General features: G+C 37.8%; 1 protein-coding gene across 7 annotated transcripts in view; it reads right to left on the reverse strand.

Moving 5' to 3' along the window:
- Positions 1–4164: 4164 nt before the first annotated feature.
- Positions 4165–25711, reverse strand: part of RTKN2 (rhotekin 2) — a 106280-nt gene continuing 84733 nt past the window's right edge. For 2 of the 7 annotated variants that reach the window (XM_040563774.1, XM_040563777.1), the window contains 6 exons: positions 22591–22685; positions 20908–21014; positions 19776–19907; positions 13164–13329; positions 11034–11141; positions 4167–9515 (listed from right to left, as the gene is read on the reverse strand). In XM_040563774.1, coding sequence (XP_040419708.1) covers positions 9040–9515; positions 11034–11141; positions 13164–13329; positions 19776–19907; positions 20908–21014; positions 22591–22685 — 1084 coding nt within the window. In that variant the 3' untranslated portion in view covers positions 4167–9039. Of the gene's footprint in view, positions 9516–11033; positions 11142–13163; positions 13330–19775; positions 19908–20907; positions 21015–22590; positions 22686–25711 lie in introns of all 7 variants that reach the window. The other 5 variants (XM_040563779.1, XM_040563778.1, XM_040563775.1 and 2 more) reach the window with 5 other exon arrangements.

The raw sequence follows: 25711 nt of genomic DNA on the forward strand, positions 1-25711 counted from the left end.
AAGCTGAAAAAGTTGCTCAGTAAGTTGGAAGTCAGTGAAAATGTCAAATAGCTTATCTGAAAGCATCCTAATCGGGTTTCTGTGGGCTGCATGCAACTCCTCATATAGTCATATAGTCATCGTTACAAAACTGCCACGTTCTTACATTAAAAATATTTGTCTTCGATTAATGTCTGTAGAAATGAGGAGAACTTCAATTCTTTTCCCTTTTAAAGCTTTCCTCCACACTTGGATCCCTTTTAAAATCTGAAGAGAGGCAGGGAAGAAAGTCAGAGGAAGCTTAACATGAGTTGCAAGTGGAGCCTGGAGCTGCAGCAGCAGCCCCAACTTGGAAGCAGCGGTGGTAACAGCAGTCACATTACACTTAACCAACATGGCATCCCTCTACCACAGACTGCTTTGTGTTATCGCTTGCTCTTTTTCGAAGAAAGAATAAATTCACCTTTATTTATTTATTTATTTATTTTGGCTGAAGCAAGTAAAAAAACACAGGCCTGTTGAGGAAATGTGTGCATGACCAGTGCCTTTGGGAGGTGACAAAGCACCAGGAGGTGACTGTGGCATCAGCTGAACACAGCAGCGTGACGAAGGCATCCCAGGCCATGAGGGCTGAAGCTCCCAAACGCTGGGCAAGCGCTGTAGCAGGGAGCACTGGCATTCCAGCTGTGCTCCATCAAAACCTTGTTAACTGCAGGGTCTCCAGGGAAAAAGCAGCAGTGACAATGGTGGTCCTGCCACAAGCCCGTCAGTCAGACAGCTGCTGCACACTCCCAGTTTAGGGGAGTCTCTGTGGACAGCAGTATTTCAGTCATGGTCATGAAGCATCACGTTGGTTGTGCCAAATCTAGCACCACTAAGGAATAATACCTCAGAAAGTGTGATGGAAACTACCATCACTATCGTTCCCATTTAAAAGGTGAGGAGCTGAGAAACCATGGCCTTGCATTGGCTCTTATATGCTATGAGCAAGCGCCTGAACTGAATGTATACACTTGTAAATGTACCCTGAGTAAACAGTGATGTATCAAACATACAAATGAACTCTTCTTAAAAATAATAAAAATTACTGACCTTTCCAAGGCATGGCATAGTAAATCCAGGTTGAGCTGGAGCACTGTGTGAAGTAGTATTATTAGGATTTGTCCTTAATAAAAAGCTTTTCAGTTGTTCAATACAATTTAAATGTCTTCTAACGTTGAGTGAAGCTTCTTGCATGTTTGAAGAGCCTGCCTGCCCTATGCCCATTCCAATTACCCATGCCATGAGGAAAAGCCATGCTGGTGAGAAGAGCAGACATCCTCTGCATTCAGTCAGTAGGTCTGGATCCAGGAGAAAGAAATGGAAAGCTGCCATAGACCCAACAACTAGCTTTAAGCGAGAAGTGAGTGTATTAAAGTTACCTCAGCTGTGTCAGCAGGAACAAGATTAAACACATACCAAAAAGCTGGAATCCAGCTCTGACCTGTCGTGTCAATGCAGCCTACTTCTGCCTGCTCTCAGAGCGAAGGTAAGGGGACCCACGCCTGGCATCCCCCTGCCTGAAAACATCCTCAGTGGCTGAGGTTTCCCCAGGAAGGCAGCCTACGGGCACACTCAGTTGGCGTGCGAAGCTGCTGTATCTCCTCAGCGGCCAACGGGATGCAGAGGCTCCTACTGCAATGCTAACGGAGTGCATGGTGCTGCAGCCTGTGGCAGCTGCATTGCAACATGACTGATTTACAGCAGGAATAATCATGGCCCCAGCAAATGGCTCAATGGAAAAACATCAAAATATAACTTCATACAAAGGATTCAATGCTCTCTTACTGTGTTATTCCTGTTTGAATTGCCCCTCCTGACTCCCTAGGGAAATCTGCTGTAATTAGATTTGGAGCAATGGGAGAAAAGATGTTAAGACCATGCTCATTCTCATGCCTTTCTTCTCCACACGTTATGTACTTCCTTGGAGCAGTCAAGAGGAAACGCATTCCCACAGTATCATCAAAGGAGCTGCATCCAGCACCAGATTTTCCTACCAGCCAGCTAAACGGGCTACAAGTCTGGCAGCACTGTACTCCAGCTCTCGTGACTCCAGCTGATACATTCACATCATGAGAAGGTCCATTAAATTGCTCTCAGTTTATTTTAAAAACTCTCAACCCTTGCATACAGACATCAGGGACTAAAGAGTAATGATTGCTCGAAAACAAAGGAAGCATAGCAGCTGCTACCATCTGAAAAACAAATGTTGTGTGGACAAAGCATCTTACTTGTGCCAGCTTCACATCCACATTTTTTCCTGCTATTGAGAAATTTGTAAGTCAGATGTTAAGTTCACTACAGCAGCGCTAGGATCCCTTTTCCTTTTCTTTTCTAAGGTCTTTATTTAAGAACAGATGATTCCAACCACAGATCAATGGAAACATTTGTTTTTCACTAATGCAGAATGAGCATCTAAAATGTAGACAACACTATTTAAAATATTATGTTCTTGTAATTCAAGAGTACCCCTGAGCTAGAACTGTCTGTTCAGCTCTGGGCACCGATCTCAAGAAAGATATCATCAAAATACATGTGGAATTTTGAAATAGACACTAATTAGAAAATGGAAAATATAATCCAAAGAAAGACTAGGACCATTTGCCTTCAGGGTAGAAAAAAAAAGTTATTGATATATTGGTACTACCATTATAGACAGTGACCAAAAAAAAAAAAAAGTAGACAATGAACTATTACTGACTTTTTCCCTCTTAGTGAAAGAAAATGTAAAATTTTAAAATTCAGAAAAAATTTTCATGGCATATCACCAAACTGCAAGTTTAACAAGGCAAAAATTATGCCAAAATTTAATTTAAAAAATATAGACATTTTAACTTTTTACTGCTTCTACACATTTATCCAGACACATATATGCCATGAAACTTTGACAGGACGTAAGGTTTCCTGCGAATGCCTATAAGAGGCTGGAGTTACTAAGCTCTAGGGAGAACCTGTGTCTGAACAGCGACTCTGCAACTTCCCTGTTGTTTTGGCATGGGTGATGTTGGACAATATCACTAAAAACCTCAAGCAAGACAGGCCATCATTTCCAAATCATTTTGTCACCACTGGGTAAGTTTATAGAAAGCTGAAGAAAAACTCTAACAGAGTAAAATACACTTCACTAGTTATTATAATTTTTCTCCCTTTGGGGAGGTACATAAAGAACATTTAGAAAGCTATCTTGATATAAAAATGTTGAAAGATTGCTTTTTCCCCATGAAAAGCAATTTATTTTGATGTCTCACAAACAGATTTTTCTCTGAATATATAATACATGCATGGGAAGATTAAAATATAACCATTTGGCAATGGCTATGTGAAGACATCATCATATCTTACTTTGCTAGGATTGCTTAAAGCAAACTACAACATTAGCTGTACCCTGATCTTCATTAAAACACTCAACTGCATTGGCTTGCCTTGCAATTATCAATCATACTTTGTTTCTTTCATGGACTCATAAATCAGTCAAATATTCTAAAATTAAAACATCTAACAACTCCCTCTATGTTTATTACAGTTCTTTTATGATAATTGGTGATAATTAGGCCCAAATTATAGTTTACTTGAGTGGTACAGTTAGCTTTAAACAAGCAGTTACGCTGAGCTCTGTCCTGGGGGAAAGGAGTCACCACAAGACTGCCCTATGCAAGAAAGGAGGAAAAAAAAGGGGGGGCATGGTGTAAGTAGTGTCAGGGGCTCAATTTCTACAACCACCTTACAAACCTGGCAACCTGGGACCAGAAGCCAACTGAATGATGCAAAAGATGCTTCATCACACTTCCTTCTGTGACTAGGAGAGAAGTGAGACAGCAGCTAAAACCAAACAGACGCATTTGTGCAAACAAGGTGCACCTCAGATAATGTTCCTCACTTTAGATGTCTGCACACAAATATACTGGATAGACCGGACTACTAGTTGAGTAATTAATGCTCGCTGCCAAGTGTTTTTTTCCTCTCTTCCTCCTGTTTACAAACCCAAGGGCAAGGTTGTTTGCTGCTGTCAGAAATAGCCTAGAGGCCAAGTAGGATGTGAGCTCTTCAGAAGGTAGCTATAGGTTCTCTGATTTTAGAACAGCCATCACCCATGGTTTATAAACTGTAGCAAATCTTGATGTATTCTAGAAGTGAAGAAAATTATACCGAACACCTTTTAACATTTTTTTAAAGAAATATTTTTAATTCCACTTGCACATTTTAATTGAAATACATTACGTTATCAGCAAAAAAAAATTAGGACTCCTGTTCTAACATTTCACAATACATTAGGTTCCAAATCTGCACTTTTCTATTAACAGCAATCTACACTAATTACAGATCAACTCTGAATACTAGGACAGTATTTCTAGATATGTATAAAGCACTGTAAAATGACTATTAATATGACTACCATAGGAAAAAAGTCACAAAACTAGTAAAAATGTAAACATTTCAAGCTAACGTCTTCAAAATAACAAAAGGTACTGCCTCCCGTTGCAAGACCAAGTGAATAGCAAATGACACAAGGTACAACCTAAAAAGTTGCTAAACCACATTTTGTTCAGTCAGTATTTTAGAAGTTGTTCTTGTTCTGTGAAATTTACATTCAAGTTCGGACTAGCAATTGCTTTTAAGTTGTGCTTCCTAACAGAAAAGTTCAGGTTGACTACTTTCTCCACCCTACTTCAAGACCACAGTCCCACTGCTTAATTGCTTTTAAGAAGAAATTAATTCATTCCAGCAGAGAACAAACAGGTACAATTTTCAGAGCAGGCTTGATGTGTTCCTTAGAAAAGCACCTCTTCACATGTTGCTCAGCCACAGCAGATGAACAAGATGCGCAAGTCTACTGATGTCTTCTCTGTGCTACACTTGGTAGTTTGAGCCGCTCACAAGAGGTGCAATGTCTCTGAACACACACTGGTTTTCCACAGACTGCTGCAAGGCAGCAGCGCACTGACTTGCTTGCACAAACATGAACGTTGGGTAATGGGGCTGCAATGGCTGGGAGAAGCCCCAGGCCTCTGCTGTCTTAAAAGCCTCATCACAGCAGGAGGCCGGCTAATATCACTTGTTCCTTTGTGACTTACTTCTGCATTGTTTAGAGATGTTAATCAAATGACTTTTGGTTATTGAATTCCTGTTTTGAACATTCATCCTTATTATGGTCTGTAAAACTTGAGGAAAAAAACAGAGGAGGAGGTCGAATTTCTGAACAAGTCTATGTAATAATAAGAAAGGGACCAGGAGCAGTAATGAAATACTTGTAATTTGTCACTATACAGAAAAGCCAAAAAAACCTTAAAGCTTCCTCACAGGTATACCTTGTAATTATACTCCTAAAATTTGCTGCATTTATTGCATTTATGTTCTCTTGAGTATACAAAAACTGAGTACAACCGTATTCCCTCAAACTGACTTTACTGTATTGCTAAGATCAACGTTTGCTAGTAGCATGCAGTTTTTAATCAGTGAAACCAGCCTGCTGCACAGAAGATTCGAAGGCACTAATAAAAGGCAACACATCAGGAAAAAAAAAGATTAAGTCAGTACAATAAATATTGAAACCTGAAGTCAACTGCTGCTTCATAATAGGGATTGCATAGTGAGTGGTTGCTTAAAATAACAGCATCTACATTTGGTAGCAGAAGCCTTTCCAGCAGTAGGAGCCTAAACATGTAATTAGTTTAACAAGTCTCACCACAGTCATGACATTTCACAGGACTGCAAGAACAACATCATTGTGCTGAAGGATGATCAGGGTAATTAATGGCCTCGTTTGCTTAGTGGTGATCTGGGCAATACAGTGAAATGGATATGAGACTAATTTAAGGATAGATGTGTAATGTCAATCAACACAGCTTCATGGTGAATAGGTCTTGAACAACATGCTGCATTTTTCCCTTTGATAGGGTAAGCTTGCAGAGACACCTGTACTGAGGTGTTATCCTCAGGAACCCTAAGGCACCTAGTGGAAAGCAGATGAACTTGTCATTTTCTTTAAGATACCCATGCTAGATAAAAATCAATATAGACTGTTGTATTGAAGACAGACGGGTAATTTCAAACTGCAGCATTAATAGGGAATCAGCAAGAAGCACAGATGTTTGTCCTGGAATTTCCATCTTATTCAATTTTTTAAAGACTCTGGGAAAAAAAAGAGACATGAACTCCATGGTGTGTCTGTTTGCTTTTCTCTGTCCCCCTCGTCCATGTCACCAATCTAATAAGAACTTATCAGCTCTCTCTACAAACCTTGCTTTGCATTCAATTTTAAAAATCAATGATCCAGAAGAAACTGTAAAAATCACTTGCAATAAATTTGCAATGGGCTTGCAGACCATTGGAGTAGTAAAGAATGAGGACAGGTCACTTATACAGAGCAATCTGGATCACTTCATAAGCAGTATTTTAATGCTGGTAAAATACAGTGCACGCTTATAAGAAAAAATAAGGTAGGATAATAAGAGGATGATGTACCGCATTCTCAAAAGACGCTGAAGAGGACTTGAGCCATAAAAGCCAGCATCCCAGGTAACTCTCCGCAGAAAAAAAAAAAGGATAATATGATTTTTGAGGAAATAGGGTAGTGAGGTATTAATAAGAGTAAGAGGTTCACATTATGTCTCTGTATAGTCCTGGTGGATCGCTATTGACACGTTGCATCTAATTCAGAGGTCACACAAAAATATTTCAATACATGAGAAGTAGAGAAGAACGTGAAGACTAATTAGTCTTGAATAGCATTCATTGCTGTAAGAAAGTTAAGGAATTCAGTACATCTCATCAGAGAAAAGGTTAAAAGGGACAATCACAATTTATAGCTACACACAAGCAATTAGAAAAGCTGATACTACAGAGATCAATATAAGCAATCAAAGGCATAAAAAGACCAAAATAACTAAGGTGGAGCTAGAAATGCAAATTAAAAAAATCAAGTGAAAAATGTACCTGGGGTAATTAACTATTGCAACAGGAGGTATGAGTAAATTCTCATCACTTGAAGACTTTAATATTAAATGCCTGTGTAAAATATGTGTGTTGTAGTTCAAAACAAAGCTCCTGAATTTAATAGGGAAACTGCTCGCTGAAATTCAATAGCCTGTTGAATTTAAAAATGAATCCTCATTATGCTGCCTTCTTGCCTTATATATATAACAGATTTATTTTGAAATATAGCAACTAAGTGGAAGGAGGTTACCAAGAAAAAGGTATTCTTTCTTTCCAGAGCACAGTAACATTTAAGGCTAGATTTAAAGTTAAATAAACTGCTGCTGCATCTTGGAAAATATGCACCACTCCCCTGTGTTTATTTTTCCTCTTTCTTGTTCAGAGTTGCACAGTCCACTTAGTTGACTGTGTCTAATTTACATAATCATGTAGTTATTCTTCAGTTTTTCTGTTCCTATTTATAAACCATTCACAAACCATCCACTTAAGTAACAGCATGATTTGTTGTAAGAATTATTATGGTTGTTTCAGGGGGAAAATGCAACGTGATTAAATGAAGAAGGAACAATGGCATTCTAGAAACAGAGGGCTCTAATCCTGCAAAGGGATTTGTAAATGAAACCTGCCCATCAAGTCCTACCCCCAAATAGCCAATGAACTAAGGAGGAAATCCAGCAGATACCTTTACAACCGTATAGCCAACAGCTTAGCAAAGACAGAAAAATAGATAAACCAACCAACCATGCACACAATATCTTCTGGAGAAATGGTAAAGCTCCCAAAGCCATCTGTACTTTAGAAAAGAATTAATGAACTGGATGTATACAGTTGCTGATATGACTCAACTCTGGTCTGAATATGAAGGCTCTAGAGGGAAATCTGCGAGTAGACCTTTGCTCCTGGATAAGTTCCAGCTTCTGAAGGAAATACATCAAGCAAGGAAAGGACTGGATATTTAAACTGTGAATCCAGCAGAGAAGCCTTTTCTGTATGCAAAAGATGTTTTGCAGGTGCCATAGGAACTGTAATAACTCATGCTTCTAACAAAAATGGCAGTCTGATGTAAGAACATCAAAGTTCAGTATTTTCACCTGAAGTACTTATTCTCTGTTATTTCAGAAATGATGAGTGGGAGAACAAAAAAACCTACATGTTTACTAGTAACGGTCATGTTTACAAACCAGCTATCTACCAGGAGCAGCTGAGAGGTTCCATGAAGGAGAAGTGATGCTACAGAGCCCCATTCATCAGAAAAAATACACCATAAAAATGAAATCCCAAATGAGTGTTCATATGCAGTACTGCTTTTACATGTTTGCGTTACTCCAAAATAAGCCAAAGTGATGGATTCCATTTTTGCTCGTACACAGATAATCCTGGTCCATTCAGACAGTGCATGCACCAGGAAGCACCGAAGAGATTCCACGTTAAATTGATAGAACTGCTTCAGAAATTCGTATACAGCTATTCAGAAGTGTGCAGTAACTGTTCACAGTACATTATCTTATAAGCAGCGGTTCCCAAACAGTGAGGGAGATATGAGAATATTTCAGGTGAAGCCAAGCATGGAGCCCAAGAAAATCATTTTTGCGAGCCTAGCGCTGAATGTGTGAAATTCCCAATTGAACTAGCTTGAGGAGCTGCAGATGGGATAAGCTGAGGGACTGGTAGAAAGCAACAGTAAAATCCGTGGTGCAGGGACACTGAGGTACCCTGAATACTGCCAACTTTTCAAGGCAAAAGTACCAAACCACTGTTTCAGAAGTGGCATCATTATTTCATATAAACCGTTCCTGATTACTAGTGCAATTATTTAGATGTTAGCAATAATGAGTACAGCTGAGAATGCAGCTAGTAGTAACATCCTGGCTAAAAGACAGAAAACTAAACCAAAAAGACTTTAAACTCAATACTTACAAGCTGTATGGTAAAATCTATTTTCACTCAAAAGTTATAGTATTAAGACTGAGGAACTTAAAATTCCAGGGACTCTTTTAAGCTAATTATTATGTCCGTGGCTACAACCATGATCTAGGGTCTAGCATTTCTGCGATGCATTTCTGCCTAGGGGTTGGTACTGGTTTAGTTTCAGACTGTCTTGGCAACCAAAGAACTGGTATTTCCATGGTCAGATAAACTGTTTTTTCTACAAGGACCAATTTTGCGAGGAGCAGCAACAGGTGTCTGCATGTGTGTTACCATAGATAACTTTGAATCCAAAGAACTACAAGGTGCGCTGTCAGGTTTCTCCCAGTTTTCCTTGCCAAGTTGCAAGGCAAGTTGCTGTGTGTCCACTTGTGCTTTTGTACTGTATGGTGACTTAGAGGGTGGTGGTGGAGCTCTTCTTTTCTTCCCTTTGCCATCACTGGGACTTGCAGTATCTCTTCTGGGGGCTGGATGCATGTTTTTCTGAACGACCATCTCATGAGATCCATCAAAGAGTGAGGCCCATAAGGAAGATGCAGACTCTTTTTGCTGGCAAAGCAGGAACTCGCCATCACTCTCTTCAATTTTTCTTTGTATGATATCAGCTAAGCCCTCGTGTTTCACTGGAGAATCAATGCCTGTAATTTTAAGGGACAGCAATTAACTCAGATTAAAATGTTACCAATGATTTTACTCCTCCCTATTTCATTATTACTATTCAGAAGAGAAAACTATTAACTACGTCTCACGAAGCCTGGACTACTACTAAGAGTATTAATGGAAAAAAATGGAAATGATTACATATGCTCTCCTAGAGAAGGCTGAGGTGACATGAGGGAACTGTTTGTGTGACAGCTGGAATTGAAAGAACAGGGTAGGCATTGGTATTTCTTACCAAGTAGAAAAAAAACAAGGTACTATATACATATATACACACACACACTAGAGATTAGATATATTTTGCTGTATAGTATTTGTAAAATTTTGTTTCACAAAAGGCCCATGGAAACATCTATGACTGAATATTCTTGTGCCTCCAGCCTGCAGAAAATGGGACATCTTTACATTTACTATTTTTCTTTATGTGCTTTAAGACTGTCTTGCCCCGTTTCTGATCTCTCATATTGAGTTTTGTTTGTTTGTTTTATGTACACTGCAGTAATGCTAGCCTCTAAAACAACAGCAATATCTTTTCTATTTCAGGTCACACATTAAGGATTTTTAACACAATTTTAAACACAGGGTTTTACATATGAATACTGTAAATAAGCACAAAAACACTGGCATATAAAGAATGAAACAGTTTGTATTCTGCTCCACAGCAATATATTTGAGTATGAGCAGAATTATGCTACAGCATTACCTTTGTAAAACTTCAATATATTTGATTTACTCCCTCACTGTTCTGCATTCATAGCTCAGAGAGGACTTTTTTGACTGTTCAGTGCTCTGATGCACAGTAACTCGGTGACCCACATGGCATTTTGAGCATCTTCACAATTCCAATCTCAAGCAGCAAGCAGTCAGGCATTTAAAGTTGTACAGTGTTTCTTAGCCAATACTGCAATGGATTCATTAAAATAAAGTGACCTACTTTTTCTAGTCTGTAAATATTATTTCTGTAATGAAACTATTAAAGTAATCCTGCTGTGTACCATTTTGCTCTGCAAAAACAGTGGTTTCAAATACATGCTAGACAGATTTTCTGAGTGTGTTTTTCAACATCATTATGACAGACCAAATAATTAGGTAAGTTAAGTTAGCTAAGCCTTTAAATAGCTTTAAGAACACCAAATTAATTTCATGAAACTAAAGACATTATTGTTTGGTAGACTATTTTACCTTTACATTCTCTGAGCTTTACACTATTATCATGGTGAGTGTTTACTTCTAGTGATGGCTTTTTTGAATGTGTTCAGTGCTCCCTAGTTAGAGTTCAGATTGCAGATTTTTTGAGTCAAGGTAAAAAAAACATTATTTGTGCTATTACAAATTCAGATTTAATGTGAACTCCTTGGCATGCAATTATGTTGATCTTTCATTGTCTGAATTGCCCTTGAAGAACTCAGTGTTTCAACATCAACACCAGAAGCCATCTGAATACAGACAATGTTGTTTCTGTTACCCTGCAACTTGAAAAGACAAATCCCACTTACTCATATCATGGTAGACGGAGGTCGCTTCTTTTGTCAAGAACAAAGGTGGTTTCCGTGGTGACATAATCTCAATTTTCATAAGTTCTTCACAACAATGTTTCCACTGGCCTGAGAGAAAAAAGAGAACAATGATTGGAACTTAAACAATTCAGCTTGAAAAAACTGAAGTCGTTAGGTTGTGTTAGGAAACTATCTCCAAAGAAATGCTAAACAGTAAGCATTTACTTTTGCTTAGCAGGAACACTCAGGATGCATTTTCAGTATTTTCAACTCTGATCTCATACCAACTCTCAGCATGCTAAGCTATACTATATATAGTATAGTAGCTTATATGTAAGGTACTACCTTTAATTGAAGCATCTCAGCAGTAGTTATACTATAAACATTAAATATCATAATTTGCCTTCAAATCTCCAACCCCAGTATAAATTCATCACTTTTTTTTTTTATATCACCCTTTATAAGCTTCCTTAACGTTAAAGTTATCGGGGATGAACACCAGTATACTCAAGCTGGATGTTATCCAACTGTTAAAGTAAAGGAACAGTTCTGTCTTTAATAGAGGATAACTTCCCTTTTATCTGTTAGCAGACAAGGAAACCTCTTTTTCTATTAATAGATTTTGACCTTAAGGAAAACAAGACACAGTAAAATTACTTTGTTCATACCAATCATTCTAAGTTTTCTGAGCACATTAATTTTAAGAGATTTTTAAAACGAGTGAAGAAAAAATGCATTTAAATGCCAAGTGACCCATTTTCTCTGAACCCAAGGAAAACGTCTTAAAAAAAATCCATGGGTATTCTATCTATAATGAATAAGTACTAGTTCTTTTTACCCCACTCCACAGCTAATTTAAAGAGGATGCCCTAGTTTTTGCTTGGTGTGTTTCTTTAATTGATAGAGCCTCTTCTCAGAGCTAAAAAGTAGAAGAAGTACAAAATAAAATACCAAGGTCCTACAACCTCAGTTCACTGATTTCATTGGTGTGGCCTCTGATTAAACACTGGTATTTCATTAGTCTACCTCATTCTGTTTTCTGCCCTGATGAAAAGGACTATAAGGAACCAACTGTACTTTGTCAATGACAGCATATCTGACTGTTGTTCTCTGCTCTTAAGAAATTTGTGAGTCAAACTACTAAAGCAGAGGAAAAAGATGAAGACAAGTTAACATATATAGTTCCTTTAATTAATATTTAGTGTTAAACAAGCAACACGATATACCACCTCAATAGCATTTCACTGTCATACCAAGAAGCAAAATTTTTTCTCATGTAAGAACAGTGTTGTTCCAGAGGTTAGCCAAAGTCAGTAAGATAGTTATTTTTTTTTTCAGGAAGCTAACCAGTGAAGATCCCCAAACATTGTAGCATTCAACACAAAAAAAAAAAGACAAGGGATTGGAGTATTTATTTCATTTATATCATTTTACAGAGCCTCAGGTACAGCTGTTACCAGTTTCAAGTAAGCAGTACATATTTGCGTACTGTTCAGCTAGGTGTGCATACTCCCCTGTGGCAAGGGGTACCAAAACCTTAGAATTACCAACAGAATCAAGTAATCCCGAAAGCAGCAAACAGCAGTTTAATTAATCCATAATGCTGCTGGGCAAGGAACATACATGTTCCTACTTTCAAGGGCTGGCTGAATCTGCATCCTATCCAAAGCCCCAAATGAATCCTACACCCTCACCAATTCCCACTAAGACTTCCAGGCCTCATACATGCTGAATCCCACAAAACCAACACACCACACCACTGACAGGATGCGCAGGTAGAGGTGGACCCTCCCAGCTACAGTGGAGGAAGAGATGGTAAGAATTTAGCAGTCCTTAAAAATATCCAGAACATTGCTAAAAGAGGCCAAGTTCATTTGAGACTGATGGACATGTTCTACTACTGGTTTCCTGCAAAAAGCCAGGCTGAACATGTGGACACCAGTTTAGTTAAATATTTGTCTTCCAGTGGCTTAGACCAGCACCCAATATTATTCCAAAGAACATTTTTCTTCTCGACGTTGCAAACAAAGGATTATGAGGCAATTCCAATTCAAATTGTTCAAAGATTCCTTTGATGTTACGTAACATCCCTCTGGAAGGGCATAGTGCCAGCGCTGCCTGCTTACTTACTCAGATCATAGAAGTGCTGCCAGAAAGCCTCCATCCAGTTATGAAGTTCTTCCCTACTGTCAGTAGCAAAAAGTTGAGTCACAGCCTCTCCAGACACAGGGTTGATAACAGAAAAGTTATTAGTTCTTCTCTTGAAGTCCTTACCCACAGCTCGAATTCTGGTTTCCTACAAACGACAAACTGTGGTAATGAGATATTGCTTCAGCTCATTCATATCAACTTATGGCCAATGACAGTGTAATGGGGGTATAAGTTGGCTTTTTATTTAAAAAAAAAGAACTAAGTAAGGTCAGTAATTGCTTATGAAAATATTTTCTTATAAAACAATTCAAATGACACAATATATGAAAATAAGAGAATGGAGCAGAACTATTGCAGTCTGGGTCTAAATTACAGAATGTATGTTCTGTTTCCCCTCCCTCTGCCTTTACAAGCTCATCTCACTCACACAGCTCATCTTTCTTCATAGCAGTTTGGTGAATAACCTATAACAGCAATAGCCAGCTCCTTTCCTCCAAAATCTTCATCTGGACAATCGTATTTTTACAGTTAGATCTCCTAACATACTCCTGTGGGTCATTTTTTATGCAATGGATTCTAAACATAGATCCATTTTACTTGCATTTCAGTGAATCAGGACGTTCAGGGCTAATGCTACAGTGACAGATAATTTAAAAAGAAACATAACTTGTCCACATTTAAAGTAGCATTTGTAGAAGTAATTCATACAGTTCTACTGAACAGATTTCCAATGAAAAAAATTTTTTGGTCTAGTATCAAAAAAAATCCTATTTGTCATTTCAAAATTTAGTTTTGCCTTATTTAGAGAGAGCTAGATAGAAACAATTAAAAACATATAATGATAAGTCATTCAGAACTAACAAATCATTAGTTCTAACATTCAACTAATATCACAAACATCATGCAGCAGCACTGTTAGAGATTTTCCCTTCTGTTCAGGTACATAGTTCAACTGATTTTTATTATCTAGACTAGATCCAGTGGTATTATCATAGTATCTAGTTTCTTTGTTATGGCATTACTACAGTAAAAAATAGCACTTACCACTGACTCAGTGAAAAAGCTGTTTATGTATTTTTCACGTGTAAGATACCGAAAGATTTTAGTAGAAGTCTCACAGAGCACAACTGAAAAATTTTCCAGGAAACACTGCTGTTCATCACAATGTGATGAACAAATGAAAATAATTAACACCACTTTATTTACAAAAGTGAAACCAGACCCCCTGAAATATCTTTGCACATACATTTCAACCAGACCAAATGAGCAATGGGCTGTTATAACACTAGCATAGCCCACGAGAGCAGCATGATCCCAAATCCCACTAGGATGATGAGTTTTGGCACCCTAGGACCAGCCAGCCCCGAAGCCTCCTGCATGGTAAGGACGTGCAACAGCCGGGTGCTACACAAGGGTGGCACGCAAAGCGCCCTGTGTTTCGAAGGAAGCCGACCGCTACAGCCAGGATTGCATTCAGTGTCTGGGTAGACAGCAAAACTGACCTCCAAGTGGCCTTGGGGCACTCCTCAAGGTACAGTGGGGACAGATCAGCCATGTTCCTTCTTACACAATTCAACCAAATGTCAGAAGTCTGCTACAGATGTCAAATATACACTTACAGAAATTAAGTTTACACACTGGATCCCACGGGGACATGCCTAGTTTCGATACTCAGAAAACCTAAAATTATTCTATAGAATATTCCCCAGATTTTCAACGCATTGCTGAAGTAAACGTTTGAAATAACTAACAGCTGCTTGTAGCATATCTGATGGATATGCTCATTTAAATTCTTCTGTCTAAAAATAGGAGATGAAGTAATTCATCCATAAGTGCTCTATATCCCATTAACTCAGGTAACCATAGATACCAGCAAAAAAAATTAAATCAAACAGATTAACATTTGACAGGTAAGAACTTCAAGCATACCATACACATACAAGTTTATTTAATGATGTTTGCTGCAGGTTTTATTCCACAACTATGTTATTATTCAAAGGAGATAAATCCTCATGCAACAATCTATACCTGATACTTGAATATTTAAAGAGTGATACAAGATGGCATTACAGTAACGGGCTGATGAATTGGGTGAATTACACCATGAGCCCAGTTTCACTTAAAAAAATAAAAAAGTGACTTAAGGTACCATGTTATAAAACTGCCCAACCTTTCGCAGTCTTATAGACAACTGAAGCAAGTCTGCTAACCAGCTGAGCTCTCTTGCTCTTGTAAAGACCAGAACAAGCAGCTGATTGCAGTAGGAAAACTGAGTTGAATCTTGAACTCAAATGACTCCTTTGGGGAGGCTGAGGCTAATCTTACATTCTATATACTTTTTTTTTTTTTTGAAGGTGGAGAAAAAGATGATTTTTTATTTATTTATTTATTTTTAAGCATAATGTAAGTAACAAGCCTTCGTCTATACCTTTCCCCTGCAAATAAAAAAGTTCTTTGCCTGACGACACTTCTCTGGAAAGCTCATCAGTTAAGCAAAGTTAAACAAAAACAAAAGAAAGAAGCTTTTTATTGCTAAGGTGCAGCCATTTCCTGCTAAGCCAATCCTGAAACACTGACGAGCAGAGTTTATAAAGATCACTTCAAGACATCAAAAAAATTACAGTTCTTGAGAAAAATATTGAATAGTCTAAAATCCAGTTCTGTGCATCTGCTCTAAGATTAAACAAACCAAAACGGATATAGCAAATTTCTTCTATGATTTTAATACCAAAAAACAAATCAAGAAATAAAAACACAACACTGGAAACAAAAAATAATCTGTTCATGTGTTGGTTTCTGCTGTAACGTTAACTTAAAAATTATGGTTTTCAAAAATAATAATGCATAAGACCAAATCTACCAGATTAGCTTTATTCCCTCCTTTCATCTTCATTGTTTTGTGAACTTGTATTACCGTAACATCCACGTTTCCACTGGATGGTAAGTACTATGGGGTAAGTGTAAAATGGAAGAGCAATATTATGATATATTGCTATATCATTCTACCTATCGTCAGTGCAATGCAGCAGCCAAATACCAGGAGGAGGAGACATCATTATATGACCAGCCAGCACTCCATGGAGCACCAGGGAGCCATAAAGCAGTTTCCTAACCACTTAATTTGAGCATGTGTGTTACAAGGTCCACTGTGTGGTATCTGGGTATTGTATCTGCTTCCCCTGCCACATCCAGTCATTTTCAAGCAGTTGCAGAACTAAACTAATACAACGAGATATTTGGGGGCATTTAACTAATCTGTGCTATATTTTCACATGTACAAAGGCTTGTCTAAGTCAGACAGTAGGACAGCAGGACAGCAACATTAGTACACACAACACCGACAGTTTCAGGGATGCTCTTAATGCACCAGTGCTGGAATTGTCTGATATTCATAGTAAATATTGTCCTGGCTCCCTAAATGCTCACATTAAGAACTTGTATCAACACCCTTCTGTTCCAGTCCCATGGTGTATGTACTTCTTGGTTTCTTAAAAACACTACACGGTCCCCTTGAAGTTATACTGCTACAGCCATCACTACATTTTCCAACGAATTTCTCTACCTGACCTAACCCAGAACAGATGCTCCAACAAGAACTGTCATTTGCGGTAAGTCTACAGAAGCATCAGGTTGATTTTCTCCTTTCACTCCTACTACGCTGTTTAGCAATCTGTGAAACCTGAGCCAAAGGCTGAAAACATTTGTTCCTCACCCTGCTCACCTCAACAGCTAGTACAAGCATGGAGATAGCTCTAGGCCTGCTGCACTGCACAGCACCAGATCAAAGAGGGCACTTGCAAAACATGCCAGGGAGGAAATCATGGGCCTGCGTTAATTTGAAGTAATGTCCTAGAATTCCTGAAGCTTTCACATCCATGTCACAAAAGAGTTTTATAATATATGAAGGAGCCACAACAGGATACTGAGCAACAAATGTGAACTGTTGGTACATGCACCTATTTGCTAAACTATCATGTGTAGGCAAAGCCTTCATTATTCATTTAAAACTAAAGAAAGCTACAAAATCTTAGGAACTGGACCATAAGAAACATTTCTTGTTCAACTTGGATTCCAGCAAATTTTCTTCGCTACAGAAAATGCCATTTCTCTTTTCCTACTTAGTTGTGCAATATAATGTTATAATTACATTTGGCTGGAACAATAATAGTAACACTTGCATAATAGGAACTGCAGAGCCATTCTTGCTCAACAGTGGTAGCAGTGAAGTCATCTGAAGTTGAAGTAATGACTTTGGTGGTCTTAATAGCTTTTTCAAGTCTCAATTCAAAGGGATGGGAAATAAGGTTATCAGTGTGAATATTTTCCAGAGAGTTTCTCATAAATCCAGATGACTTCATTGCTTTTCAGAAAGTATCTTGCAATTACATGTAAAGGACCAGCTTCACGTTACAAATGACAGTACCACATATGCAAATAGAAGACATTTAGTTAGGACATCTAGAGTTGATTTTCAATTTCAACTTTGGTTTTGAAATTGCTGTTTCAATAACAACATGTAGCAGACAAGCCCATATGATTGGCTTGTGTTCATTTAATCTGTAAGACAGTTTCATAATAAAAGAATCAAAAATCTACAGCCATTACATTATTTTCAAGAGAAACTGTTTAAGTACTGAAGTATCCAAATGTATTAAATTGCATTTTTTTTTCTGGCTTTAATATCAATAAGGATTCATAGTCTCCTTCTCCAGCAGCCTGACATTTCTGCAAAATGGTAAGAGATACATGATTTATGTACCTCGTACATGTTAGCTGTAAGGATACTCTGCCAACATACAGTCTCCCAGCAAAAACTTATTAAGCTGGATTTTAGATTCTAACTGTATTGGTAACTCAGAGGAGTAAAACGCCTTAGGAGAATACGGTTAGTTTAAAAGGAAAAGCAAAACAAGGATATAGACCAAAGCAGCAAACCCTAAGGAAAGATTAGAGAGATATCCTGACAGATAATTTTAAAAAATATTCCTGTTACATTTTAAACTATGGAATTAGTCACACTATATTTTACTAAAATTTACCATTTCCTAACTGATATTGTGAACAACCAGAAAATAGATAGAGTTATGACAAAGTTTGACTAGCATAATTAAAAGCGATTGAAGAAGTATGCAACTGAAACTGCTTGAATATGTACTGTGGTGTAAACATTTTTTTAATGAACTGGAAGAAAAACATGGCTTTGTTAAAATAAGGCACTAGCAGAAAGGTGTTTTTAATTAAGGAATCAATTTAAAACATAGCACATTAAAAAATCCGAACAAAAGCAGTTCATATTGTTATCCCTAGTTTAAATGTTTGGTATATATAGAGATTTTACTCTATGTGAGAATGCAATCACAGTTTCCAGGAACTTTAAAGCCACCAAGAGCTGATATTACTGTTGTAAGAAGCAGTTCTTTGTTACTTTATGTTCCTACACATTGCCAATCCTGCCCCAGCTCCTTCCGCGTACAAATGCTTGTGTGGTCATGTAGAGATCTGGATAAAAGAATGCATTAAAGAGAATCATGGTTGAAGCCAACCCTTCCCCCCAGCTGAGCTAATTTTAACCCACATCAGTTCCCTACTCCAATTCATCAGTCAGCTGCCCTACTGCCTGCCCAGCATACAGCAGCACAGCAGCCAGAACAAGACTGGGAAGGGGGAGAGCTTCTTTCAGAGTCACCGTTGGCATCAAGTGGTCACACAAGTACAGCACCAGAATCCAGATCAACCCATGCCTAACACAGTTCCCAAATGTTTGTCTACTTATGCAAGATGAATCCAGCTAAGCCAATTGCAATTTACGTTAAATTCCTCTGCTCATCCTTATGTGATACTAACTCTTGATGACTGCACCAAAAACAGTTTTTGAAAGCATCTGTTAACTCTAATGCTCTCCATTCTAAAAGGTCCTTACAGTAACATTCCTGAATTGAATATGTAAATAGTTATTTAAAATTAAATACTTAACATTTTTAGCCAAACAGAAACATTTTAAGTTTTAAATTCAGAGTTTGCCTATCAGGGTACAAAACCCAGTAATAATGCTGTAAAGAACGTCCAAAGTTATTGTGCCCTGTACAAAAACAGTATTAAGAAAAGCAGCTTATTTTAAAGCACTAAAATATTTTGAACAATTTTCCAGTTCTCCCTCTAATTAAGACTGTGGCCAAATAACACAAAACAACAAAAAAGCTTTTGTTAAAATTCCACCTTGCTGAGGACAAAAGCCTCCCAGAACCTTGCTAAGTGACTGCAGACAATGGAACAGCCATATAACAAGTTATCACTTTTCCTAAGGAAAAACATCCTCCTTTTCACCTTTATGTTCAACAGTTTAGCGCAATAGAAGGAACTTATATCCACAGCTAAGACATTTAATGCCCTTGCAAAAAAACTCAGCGACTGCAAATTTCACTGAAGCATATCCCACTGACATCCTACCTATAAAGCTTTCTGCATACCAGCAGCTTAGAGCCAAAATGACTGTAGGTGTATGTCTTAAAACAAAAACCAACCTCTTCCAAAATAATAATTATAGAAAAACACAGGCAAACAAAAAAAAGCCCCACATACAATCATTTTTACCTTGTTGATGGAAACTGTCAATGCTGGCTCCAGTTTAGCCTCAATTTCTTCTGGTGAGTAATAACAAAAGAGCTTTCCACCTCTCAGTACGCAGTACAGCCTCCTCCAGCTAGTTAAACTTCCTATCATTTGCTAAAGAGAAGAAGCAGAGAATTGCCAGCCATAAACTACAAATTAAGAGCATAGTATGAGGTACACACAGATTAGCCTGTGTGATCAAAAATACTTCTCTACACTGAATTAATTCTTTCTTAAAACAAAGGCCTTCTGTTGCAGAACACTTCAGAATCACCTTTTTTTTAAATGCTAGCAATAGTCTAAATGTCTTTTGGTATTTTACAGTTTTCCCAGATTAATTGTCTTATGACACTCACAATACAGAATCTACTGGTTCACACAGACTGAAGCCTAGAATTGGTGTCTACAGTAAGAAAAAGATCACCTTTATTAACTACATTATTAAACAACAGAAAAAATAAAAAGTATTCCACTTTGGAAGTATGCAGTATATTCAAAGATATTTGTCTAGGATCCCACACTCTCAAATGATTTTTTGAACAGCTTTCATAGATGCATTATAGTTTCATGACCAGTTTAGACCATATAATTTAGTACTCCCGAAGAAGAACCAGCCCCTCCGCTTATCACCATCTTGTTTGCCTAGTTGTGCAACGAACTGAAACAGAGAAGTAAACTGAGTTCACATGAATCATTTTTGGAGGGATGAATTTAAATATTGTTCCCCAGTTGGATTCACCAACTACACGAGAGGTACATGCAAGGGTGGGAGCAATGGAACTATTAGGTCTGCTGCTGTCAAGTACCAGCCTAAATGGATTCTGAAACAACTGTACTTGATCTGTATTTAATAGCCTAAATAGTTTTACTGATAAGCACACGAAGTAAACATTTATTTCTTGACTATTAGCCACTGTTTGTAAACAGTGAACAAAAAGATGCTGTTTATAAACAGTGACTGTCAGGTAGAATCTCCTCCCTTGCTAGAGGCAGGACAGGTAGAAAAATATGCTTCTCAAGAAACCACTCCAGGAAAAAACAAATGCTTTAACAGCGGAGTGTAAGTGACAGCCATTAACAGAAGAGGATATAAACACAAACAAGATCTTATTACCTGCTGATTCAAAAATCCTGCCATCATGTCCCTAGTCATACAGGAAGGCTGTGCAACTAAACGGCAGCACATGTTTCCATACAGGGGGAGCCAAAAAGAAGATTCCTCTGGGAGAAAAGACCAGACCAAAAAAAAAAAAAAACACCAAGCAAACAACAAAAACACATACAAAAACAGTTCTGAATATTTCCCATAAATACATAGTTTAACTTCTTACACCCATTTTTGCATAAATAAGCACTTTACATTCAAATAGACTTCATCCCTTAAGATTAGATTGAGACTGATCTTTAGTAAGTTGTTTCTTTTTTTTTTAAATCATCAGATGTTCTAAAAGAATTTCAAGTAAAAATGGAGATAGTGTTCTGCAAGAACAAGTTATTCTTACAAAAGAAATCTAGCTCTAAATCTAATTTCAGAGCTAGAAACACTTTGAAAGATAGAACACACTGGCCACCTCATCCAAGTAGGATCTCTGAGCCCACCCCAACTGGGGCACGGCTTTTTATGTGAGCACTTTGCTCCAGATTGTTTATTAAGACTTGAATTTGTATCTACTTCTGTCTTCTGCACTAGAAAAGTATTCAGGATTCCAAGAAATTACCAATAAATTGCAGCCTCTCTCCTCACTCAGCTCTGCTATGCCAAAGGCATTCTCTTCTGTAATCAGAAGCAGGTAAAGCAACGTTCCATTGACATGACTCTGTCTTTAGTCATGTTTTAGAAACGCTTGTAATGAACCAAAATACCCAGTTATGTCATTTCTCACCAGAATAAGTTATGTAAATTAATGATAGAAAAAGAAATGTGAAGAAGAAAAAGTAGAAAAGAGTAATAAAGAAAGACTTACAAATTAATATCAAAGATACTTAGAATTTTTCACCTAAACCTTCAAGAAACAAATGTCCCATAAATCTTCAAATCTGTACTTATTCAGAATGAATGAAGTGTAAAGAATTAAATTCTCTTCCGGATCAAATCTACCCATGTAAAAGATGAAGTTCCCAGAAGTGACAGTCAGCTACAAAGGCCCATGTCTTAGTTTAACAATTAGAGGGTGGATTACAGAAAGGGCTATACTTTAAGAAAATAACGGATGAAGTATGAAAAACTGTACTCTTGCTACTTAAAATATCACCTTCACTTGCAGCATAATCACAGTACCTAAGTTAGCACCTTGCTTGACTGTTGACACCGGCAATTTGTACTGTCCCAGAAGTGAAAGACAGCGACCAAGGCAATTTGCAAGCACACATGCTTATGTCCTGTGCTAAATCTAGGCCTGAAACAGCCTAGCTCAACTGAAGCTTATTTTATTTTATTTTATTCAAAAAAAATTCATTCTGATGAGGAAAAAGCTGTTCTTCACTCTGATACCCTTCCCTAGTTGTGAGGAAGGGGGAAATAATTTGTATATGTCTACAGTTCACATACGATCAAGATGCAAATGACAGAAGAAACTCCCAAATGAATGAAATTTTCATCTGGACTTGAAATTTTATCAACTTATAGTTTATTCAGCTGTGTATAGATGCCTGTTTTAGAACAGTTAAATATTTTATTTAAAGTTGTTCTATATTAAATATAAAGAAAAATAGTCTCTTTAAACTCTTTAGTTTACAAAATAGAGAAATGCAGAATGTTTCTGTTTTATTTCCTTAAATTGGTACCATATGTACTTACCATTTCCTGTAATGGTAAGGTTGTGGGTCCTGAAACCATTTTCAGCACTCTCCAGCCCCAAAGTGGTATATGCTAACAAGTTGTACTTTGCTCCACTGTATGTGAAAGAAAAGGCACAATTAAGTCATTTCTGCTTTGCATGGCGCAGGCGGAAATTAAAGGGAGTCTAGAGGTGCCCAAGAACACGTTTGATTACAGGGGCATGCTGAGATGCAAGGCAGCACCTGCTGGTGACCACAGGTTGCTATCCCTAAGCTTCTTCCCACAGAACTTCCACATCTCCAGTTTTCCTTGTAAATGAAAACTGTCCCACAGTCTGGTCAGCTGATTCCTGTATCCTTATCTCTGACCTTGCCTCCACCCCATTGTGGTGTTCTCCCCCTTTCCCTTTCTGGGGGGGGGGGAAGTGAGAGAACAGTTGTGGTGGAGCTCAGCTGCCCACCTGAACAAAACCACCACACCCATGTGGTAGCCCATTCCCTCCCACCCCATGAGGCCTCATCAGCTCGGTCCCCTCAGCAATTCCCATGCCCACCTCCCTCAGACCCACCACCTGGGAGGAGATGGCTCATGTAGCCACTGCCTCCGAGCTGGCTCAGGTGTACTGGTGCACCAGTTGCTGCCAAACCCAGGCACAAGGGCTGTGCTTTCCACGCCTCCTGCACCTTGAGGATGCTAGAAGCATCTCTCTTCTCTGGTCAGACACCAAACAACTTTTAATAGGTTTGCAGATTTTATTCCTAGGCCTAAACCAACCAAATTTGGTAGTAGGTTCAAAAATTAGTATAACCAATAGAACAACTGATGACAAGCTTTTTAAAAAAACAGGTTTAAAAATTAAGAAGTTTTATACTGCTTTTCTATGTTACTCTGCTCTTTCACTTTGACTGTGTAGATTAAATATAAACAACTTTTATAAAGCATATACACACACACACTTAACAGTATCCAATAGTTTGAATCTTTGCATGCAGAAAATAAACCTGTGTAGAAATCCTACAGCCAGTTTTGTAGCATGAAGGACTCTCACTTATTGTGCTTACAGGTTTCAGAATGCTATACCTTTGTTTTAGATTTTGCAGGGGGGGGCGGAATTTAAAAAATCACATTTGCAATTCAGCACAGTATGTGGTATGCAGTTCTTAGAATAAACCAGTATAAATTTGGTACGTTTAACCTTTTTCCCCAAATACTCTTCAGACAGAGTAACAGATTTACAGTCTAGCAATGCAGTAAGAATTCCACCTGGCTAATAGCAGTTTAAACAAAGTTCACATGAAAACAAACCACTTAGAATCACTAACTACTCCCCCTAACAGGATCTAGCATTAAATCCCTAAAATATCTTCTGTATAGCATAAGATAACTTAGAGCAAAAGGTGAGAACAGAGTACTGAACTGACATCACTAAAAAAATATGTATGTGTTTTCCAAATGTTATCTTTCCTAATAGCAGAGTAAGCACATACTGTTTTAAAATCGTTGGCTCTGCAGAGGAAAAAGGCAGATGCCTACCTAGCCCTAACCCCAATGAAAGAAGAGGCAAAAATAATAAGACCGTTAGCAGGGAGGTCTGTTACACATCTAATTCAAGGCAAAAAATAGAAAATTAAATTCACATTCTGGGCAAAGAACCACTGCAATGAAACATTTCAAGAGGGCAATCTGAACAAAAACTCATCAGCATTTGAATATATTCCTTCCTAGACTGCTCCCTAACAAAAGATTCTCCACTTGTTATGTTTTGCCATCCAGTTAAGCTATACACTACCAGTCTACTTAAGCAGTACAAAAAGGTTCAGTTTCTTCTCACAGATAAAACTTCTGTGCTGATTTTAGTTATTTTTTCTAAAGCATGACTAATTACCACAACAACCTTGCCAAAAAAAAATCAGCTACTTCACTTTTAAAATATGCTTCACAGTAACATTTTCTTTCTAAAACATAACAGTCATTCCTTTCAGCCAACTTCAGTATAATTTAGAAGTTTTATCTGCAACTGTTTTTCAAATTTAACAGGCTAATCAGGATTATTGAGTGTGTTTTGCCTATACTTTTCACAGAAGTAGCTAACTGCCTTAAATGGCAGCTTCTTTGTACAGCAAAGAACAATCTGCCTGCTGCAGCTCATACACTACTTTGCATATCTGTAATATTTTTCCACTTAACAACTTTGCAAAAAAAAAATATCCCCAGCCTGCCTATGGCAAAGGCTCATTGTTAAACCTGTTTACTGATCAAGAGGCAGAGGCCCTGATGTTGCTAAGCAGACACTGGCACAAGGTATATCTATATCACCCTATTATCAATGCATATTAATTAATACAGCTCAGATTCCAGAACCTGTTCTGGAATATTAATCTTACTGTTAAAAACCCCAGTCTTATTTTACTCATCCAGATATAAACAGCGGAAGATTTGCAAGTCAAAAAAATGCCTAAGATGTTCAACTTCCAATCACATCTTAAATAATAAAAGGTGAAAATAAATATAATCTTCAGGTCATAAAAAGCACCCAAATATAAAGATGTTGCAATTAGATCAGACTATGTTCTTCCAGCAAAATATCAACATGAATTTTCCAACTCAAAGATAGGACACTGAAGCCATGCCTCTAGCCCAAAGGAGGACAATACGTAATGGGCAGTAGCAACAAGCCCATGTGGAATCCAGTTCTGCAAGTGAATAAATTTGTGCTGCAAGGAGTCTCTCTGATGACTTTGTCCAAGCGCAACTGCTAGAATTCAGTAGTATAGCTGCACTAAGCATTTTTCTTCTACAACAAACGTAAATAATAATAATAAAAAATAACAGAAAAATGAAGCAGGCAAAACCACATAAAAATGAAAAGATAGATAACTAAAAACAGAGAGAATAATAATATAACTGATATTAACAAGCTGAAACAACCATTCAAAGCATTTTGTCACCAAGCTTTTCCAAGAAGTAAGAAGTCCAACAGTCTCCTCACTAAACAGGGAGCCTTCTAAGCCAAGGAGTTTGACACAGAGGGATCACAGTTTCTGGAAAAGGGACCACCTCATCCCACGTGTGCTCTGAGAAGAAAAGGCCCATACAAATGGAATCTACAGAGAAAAGGTGCTCTTAAAATACAGAAATT

Source organism: Cygnus olor, chromosome 7, assembly GCF_009769625.2.
Source record: "Cygnus olor isolate bCygOlo1 chromosome 7, bCygOlo1.pri.v2, whole genome shotgun sequence".
Classification (NCBI taxonomy): domain Eukaryota; kingdom Metazoa; phylum Chordata; class Aves; order Anseriformes; family Anatidae; genus Cygnus; species Cygnus olor.